The sequence below is a fragment of the Erpetoichthys calabaricus genome, chromosome 11 (assembly GCF_900747795.2).
Source record: "Erpetoichthys calabaricus chromosome 11, fErpCal1.3, whole genome shotgun sequence".
In the NCBI taxonomy this organism is placed as follows: Eukaryota; Metazoa; Chordata; class Cladistia; order Polypteriformes; family Polypteridae; genus Erpetoichthys; species Erpetoichthys calabaricus.
The window spans coordinates 106,564,493-106,571,740 of record NC_041404.2 but is presented as its reverse complement, the minus strand read 5'-3'; the positions used below and the strand labels follow the sequence as shown (position 1 = coordinate 106,571,740).

General features: G+C 39.0%; 1 protein-coding gene across 1 annotated transcript; it reads left to right on the top strand.

Moving 5' to 3' along the window:
• Positions 1-4,405: 4,405 nt before the first annotated feature.
• On the top strand, positions 4,406-6,034 carry LOC114661358 (jerky protein homolog-like). Its single transcript, XM_028814573.1, has one exon. The coding sequence runs from the start codon at positions 4,406-4,408 to the stop codon at positions 6,032-6,034; it is 1,629 nt and encodes a 542-aa protein (XP_028670406.1).
• The last annotated feature ends 1,214 nt before the right edge of the window (positions 6,035-7,248 follow it).

The following is a 7,248-nucleotide window of genomic DNA, read 5'->3' as shown; positions in this document are numbered from 1 at the left end:
AGAAAGAAGTTGTGATTATAAACTAAGCATCTCTGGCTCCATGTACCTACCGAGAAATTGACTCCCCACTCAGGTCTTCTTTGGATTAATGCATTTGCTTGTCTTTGCTTTGCCAGACATTCTGTGGTCTTCTGTAGTCATCTAATTTTCCCTAATAAATCATGTGGCCTTATGCTTCTTGTATTGTTCTGCTCCTGTTCCTTGAATTAAAATGAATATCAAAGAGTTAAAGCACATTTGCCATTTTCTTAAGTTAAGATCTTTGCAAATGTGTTCACTTTATTGTGTGTTTTGGATGATCCGCTGTGGCAACTCCTAACAGGAGCAGCTGAAAGAAGGAGAAGCAGATGTGGCTGCTGTGATGGCCTGCTTGTATTGTATCCACTGATGATTAACAGTCACTTAGTAAACTCTTGATAATTTGAAATCTCTGTGTATAAATATTCAGTCAGTCACAATTTTCATATAAAAATCACTTAGCAGTTACTTTACCAAATATAGATGACTGTTAACTGTTCCATATACTATTAAAATAATAGTCCCAAAAACTGATTAGAAAAATATCTAGCTCTCTCCAACCAGATGTGTGGATTAAAACCAAATGAGCTTAAGAGTGAATCAGATCAGCCATTGTAACATTAAATGAATCCATATAAAATATTCCTAATAGATAACTATAAAATAATAATGAGTAATAGGAAGCAAAAACTGAAACGTTCTTTGTGAAAGAGCTTTTTTTTTAAATTTATTTTTATTTTATTGATTTTATTGAAATCACACAACATTCCATACAAATAAATCAATTTTTGCAAAAATAGGATTGAAAACAAATCAACCCCCACCCCTGAGAAAGAGAACATAGCCAGCAGAGTAAAACTTAAAGCTAGTAAAAAATAAGTTAATAGATGAATTAATAAGTGAATAAAGATAAATGGAGAAGGAAAAGAAATGGGGAGAGAATCTGCTTCCTCAGTGCTTTAAAAGCTTATTCTAAAATGTTAATGATTAGATCCTACTATTTCAAATAGTATAAAACATTAGTTACCCACTGACTTAAAAGAGGAGAGTTAGGATTCTTCCAGTTGAACAAGATAAGTCTACGTGCCAATAGTGTAGTAAAGGCAATCACAGTTTGTTTGTCCTTCTCCACTTTAAGCCCATCTGGAAGGACACCAAACACAGCTGTTAATGGGTTAGGAGGGATTGTGACACCAAGGCTGTCTGAAAGGCATTTAAACATTTTGTTCCAGAATGATGTTAATTTGGTGCAGGCCCAAAACATGTGACCCAGTGAGGCTGGAACTTTTTTTTTTTGTCTTATACGATTTCTCGTATTAGAAATTTGTTAGTTTTCGCATACCCCTTGGGGTCAGAGCGCAGGGTCAGCCATTGTACAGCGCCCCTGGAGCAATTACAGGTTAAGGGTCTTGCTCAAGGGCCCAGCAGAGTTGGATCTCTTTTGGCAGTGACGGGGATTCGAACCGGCAACCTTCTGGATACCAGCGCAGATCCTTAGCCTCAGAGCCACCACTCCACCCCAACTTGATTGCAGCGTTTGCAAGTTGGATCTTGCCTTGAAACATTTTGGACAATTTTAAACGAGAGAGATATGCTCAATATATAATTTTGAGTTGAATAATTGTATGCTTTGCACATATGGAGCTCGAGTGAATTCTCTGCATTGCTACCTTCCACTCCTTTTCTGAGATATTGAGTGAGAGATCCTTTTCCCACTGTACTCTGGGATCTTTGAAGGGGAGGGACTGTAAAATGGTTTTATATATTACAGAAATGCTGTCTGAGTCCTCGAAACTGATCAATATTTTTTCAAGCATAGAGGGAGGTGGAAGGAGAGGAAAATTGGCCTGGTTTTGTTTAAAAAGTTTCTAATTTGAAGGTAGTGAAAGAAATGTGTTGCTGGAATGTTAAATTTGGAATGTAATTGTTCGTAGGATGTGAAGACGTTGTCTATGTACAGATCTCTAAGTGATTTAATCTCAAATGTTTTCCAGACATTAAAAACTGCATATGTTTGTTAGGGTGGAAAATGGTGGTTGTTGTGCATAGGTGCCATAGATAAAAGCTTCTCAGTCTTAAAATGCTTCCTACATTGGTTCCATATTCTGATTGAGTGAAGTACAATTGGGTTGTTAGTATATTGTGCAGCAGTTGAGGTTCTGATCCACCTCTTGAACCCTCAGGTACCACTCCAAACACCAGGTGAAAGTCCAAGACTTCTTTATTTTCTTATAATGCAGTGCACCAAGCACCCTCCACTCCACACTACTCATATAAATACAACAATTCTCTCAATACTCACTCCTCCTCTCTAAGACACTTAGCCACCCTACCTCCCAGCTCAGCTCAATGTCTGGGCTTTCCCAGAGTCCTTTATACCCCCTGACCCAGAGGTGTTTCTGTTCCATTACCCACAAGTCCTTATTCCTTCTGGGTCAGGGTAAATAGTCCTTATCTTCAACCCGGGAGCACGTCGTTACTTCCTGTCATGGGATTATGACGCACTTCCGGGTTATAGGGCATATATGAGTCCACGAGCCTCCCTACAGCGACTCCCGGTGTTCCCCAAGGTATCCAGCAGGGCTGTGCATAAAAACTACATAGTCCATGAGGCCCTGCTGGAATTCGGGGCCCGTCCATGCCCTCGGGAGAGCTCCTCCTGGCGGCCTGGGGGTGAGGGCCGGAAACCCTCGCCGGCCATCCATCACAATTGGCAATAACTTGCATTTATTGGGGCACAAAGCAAGGAATATAAAAAAATACTGCAGGATTTTATTTCTATGGCGGAACAAGCCTGTGTCTGTTCGTCTATTTCTGTCCATGTCCAGGTTTTTATAGTTTGTATGTTTGCTGCCCTGTAATAAAATTGAAAGTTAGGTAGAGCCATGCCACCTTCTGCCTTAGGTCTTTGTAGAGTCGCTCTTTGGATACGTGGGTGTTTTCAATTCCAAATAAAGAGGTTATGGTTGAATCTCATTTCTTAAAAAACAATTTATTGATGCATATTGGAATGTTTTGAAATAAAAAGAGAAGCTTAGGAAGGATATTCATCTTAATAATGTTAATTCTTCCAGAATGAAGATGAAGGGTTGACCATCTATGAAAATCTTGCTTAATTTTTCCCTTACAGATGGCAAAATTTTGTTGATAAAAGCTTTAGGTTTACTTGTGATGTTTACCCCCAGGTATTTAAACTGATCTGCAATAATAAAAGGGAAGGTGTCCAATCTAATATTGTGTGCTTGAGAATTCACTGGAAAGAACATACTTTTATTCAAATTAATTCTGAGACCAGAAATCTTTTGAAATTCTGTAAGTGCTGTTAAGACTGCAGGCACAGTATTTTGTGGGTCTGAAATATACAAAACCATATCATCTGCATATAGAGAAATTTTCTGTTCAACTCCTTCTCTGATAATCCGTTTTATCCCATAAGCATTTCGACAGTGAACTGCCAGTGGCTCAATGGTGATTGCGAAAAGTAGTGGTGACAAGGGGCATCCTGGTCTGGTACCACACTGTAGTTTAAAGTAGTCTGAATTAATTTTGTTAATACAAACTGAAGCTTCTGGACTGGTATACAGTAGCTTGATCCATGCACAAATGTTCGGACCAAACCCAAATTTCTCCAATGTAGTGAAAAGGCTGTTTCATTCAAACATATCAAATGCTTTTTCTGCATCCAATTATAATAATATCTCCTCGGTGTTTGACTTTGCGGGTGAATATATTACATTAAACAGGTGTCAAAGATTGAAAGCTAAGTGTCGCCCTTTAATAAATCCTGTTTGATCTTGTGATATTACCGAAGGCAGCACTTTCTCCATCCTTCTAGCTAGAACTTTGGAGAGCAAAGAGCTTTTTTATAAAAAATAATTAAAAGAGGAAGATCAGTATGTCAAAACAATTAATGTTTCAAATTCTTGATGGTATATAGTACAGTGGAACCTCGATTATCCGGTCTTCAATTAACCATGCATTTGGTTATCCGGGATCACCTACAAACAAAGTGTGAGACATCAGAAGACCGCCAAGATTTCGCCGCCAAGAATTCAGACTACAGGAATGTACACTACGTGTGTCACAGCTTAAGTTTTCTTTGTCGATGGGTTTCTGAGAATTATTCTAAAAGGATTGAAAGTACAGTATAGCATCTGTGCACCAGCCAGGTGATCCCCTGCTATGAAAAACCATTAGACTTAATCCGATGCAGAGGACTCGTTCTGAACACTCTCCCTCCCCTTTTTCCAAATTCAGACGACTGCCATTCATTAATAAGTTTTGTATGGGTCACAGGGTCCGTGTAGGCGACGCCTTGTTCCGGGTTCATTCAGTTGTCATCCACACCTCGAGGTTAGAAAGCAGTTTTGCGTAAGTTCGTGCCGAAATGTCGGGGTCCAGTGCGGGAGCAAAAAGAAAAAGAGTTGTTTTGTCAATTGCTACGAAACTGCAAATTGTCGAACGTGCTGAAAAGGGGGAGTCAATTGCTAAGCTTTCATCAGAATTTAACATAGTAAATCAAACAGTGCGTGATATTGTTCGGAAGAAAGATGAACTCTATAAGTTCGTAACTTCTTCCGATACATTTAACGGGACGAGTGCGTGCAAGACAACAAAGGGTTCAAAATTTGACGATCTGGATAGAGCTGTGTTCGAATGGTTCAAGCAAAAACGCGCTGAGGGATGTCCTGTATCCGGGCCATTGCTGCTCGAAAAAGCGAAATGGTTTCACTGTGAGATGAAGATTCCTGAACCATTTGCTGTGTCTCAAGGATGGCTGCAATGTTTCAAATCTCGCCACGGAATTAGACAGTTGGATATCCAAGGTGAGAAAATAAGCGGTGATTCTGACGCTACAGCACTATACGTAACGGAATTTAAACGTCTTGTCGAGGCTCATGATCATTCACCTGACCAACTTTATAATGCTGATGAGACTGGCTTGTACTGGAAAGCTTTGCCGTCAAAAACGCTCGTATCAAAAGAAGAAAAGTCTGCTCCAGGTCACAAGTCCAGTAAGGAACGAATAACAGTGCTAGCATGCACTAACGCTAGTGGTTCGCACAAATTGAAACTCATATGCATTGCAAAGTCTAAGAATCCACGATTATTTAAGGGAACACAAATGTGCAATTTTCCTGTCCTTTACTACAATCAGACCAAAGCATGGATAAACAGAGAGATTTTTAAAGATTGGTTTTTTAAACATTTTGTTCCTGCTGTTCGAGACCATCTACGCTCCAAAAATTTGCCACAAAGAGCTGTGTTACTGTTGGACAACGCACCTTCCCATCCTAGCAAAAATGTCCTGAAAACAAGCGATGACCAGATTTTCGTTGCATATCTTCCTCCAAACATGACATTGCTTAAGCAATCTATGGACCAGGGCGTCTTAGAAGCATTCAAGCAACGTTACAAGAAATCTTTACTCCGTTCAGTCTTGGAAGAAGACGGAGATCTCCGTGAGTTTTACAAGAAATGGACAATTAAGGACGCAATTTTCTCATGTTCAGAAAGTTGGGATGACATGCCAAAATTAACCTTTCGAAAGTCATGGCGAAAATTGTTCCCTGATGTAATGGATAGTGTTGAAAACGTCAATGACAGTGAAAGCCAAGAAATAACAGCGGCATCGCTTTTGGAGGAAATTCAAAATGTAAATGGATTTGAAGACGTCGACAGAGTAAACATCGAAGAATGGCTACTCTCTGATAATGATCAGCCTGGATATCAAGTGAAAGACGACGCCGCCCTTGCTGCAGAAGCGAAGTCAAGTGCGGAATTGCCGGAAGAAAGCGACGATGACGCATTTGAAGATGAACCTTCAGAAAAGAAAGTTTCGATTGCAGAAGCACTAAATTTTGCCGAAACATTGCTAGACTTTCTTGAGCAGGAAGCGGATTCAAATTTTTGTGACATCCTAACGCTTCGCAAGCTCCGCACGTCAATAAAACTGAAGCGCTGCAAGAACACAAAGCAGCGTCTCCTATCTGATTTTGTCAAGAAAACTTCATAAACAACACAAGAAAGGTAAGAATTTCACTGTACAGCACCTTTCTAGCATTTGCAAATTTTTATAATTATTTTCGACTATCTGTGATTTTTGATTATCCAGATGATGGGCGCCGGTCATTAAACTGGATAATTGAGTGTGGAACTGTATTCTATTTTTTAAGATTGCATTTTTTGTGGAAAATAAAATAGCAAGTAAGCTAGTGTAACAAGAGCCAGGAACAAGCATAAAGGTTTGGGGATTTTGCACCCCATATACTTGAAAAGATGCAAAATAATAATAATAATAATAATAATAATAATAATAATAATAATAATAAAGTCTTTACAGACAGGGAGTTCAAAACAGAACTGATACATGTAAGTAAGATCGCGGATATATGTGCTAGAGACAGGAAGAGGAGGGAGCTTGTGGAACCGGAACTAGAAGTGATGTCATCAGAAGGCGGGATCTTGGTGGGTGTCTATAATGTCATTAGGAGGCAGGTTCTGCTGAGGGTCTGCAGATGGAAAAATGGAAAAGAGGGTTAGGGTTACTAGTATTTCTCATTCAAGTCAAGGGGTGGCGCTGTCCAGTAGACAGCGCCACCCCTTGACTTGAATGAGAAACATTTATTTTTGAGCCTGTAAACTGTCTCCTAAGCATATGTATGTGACAGTAGATAGATAGATAGATAGATATACATAGTGGTTTTAACATGTTGGTTGGTAGGTACAGATCTAGGCTTTGGCCATTGACCTATCAATCCTTCATGGATTGTTTGAGCCTGTTTTATGATATTGCTCAGGATTTACTTTTACTGTGCATTTGTTGGAGTTATTTCACACTCTTATATGGTTTTTTAATAAGGATTTTAAATATTATGCTGGTGAATTGCTCAGACTTATCTTTGGGACTGTTTTATATTTATTTTACCATCTCATGGCCATTTTTGTTTATTGACAACAATTATCATTTGTTTACATGTTTCCTTATGACCCAGATATGGACAGTGCACTACCTTATCAGAGTGATGGGATACAAGGTTGATGCTTTAGCGTCATTTTCATCAGAGACTGCAGATAATTCCAGTATTCTTAATAATAATTTTTGGTCTTCTAGTTAATTCTTTTTTCTAATTTCAAAGTTAAGAGACTCATTTTATTGTCTGCTAGTTACTATTGTTACATGTCTGTCGACTACATATTTTCTCTTAATCCTTTCCTTTTTTGCTATTT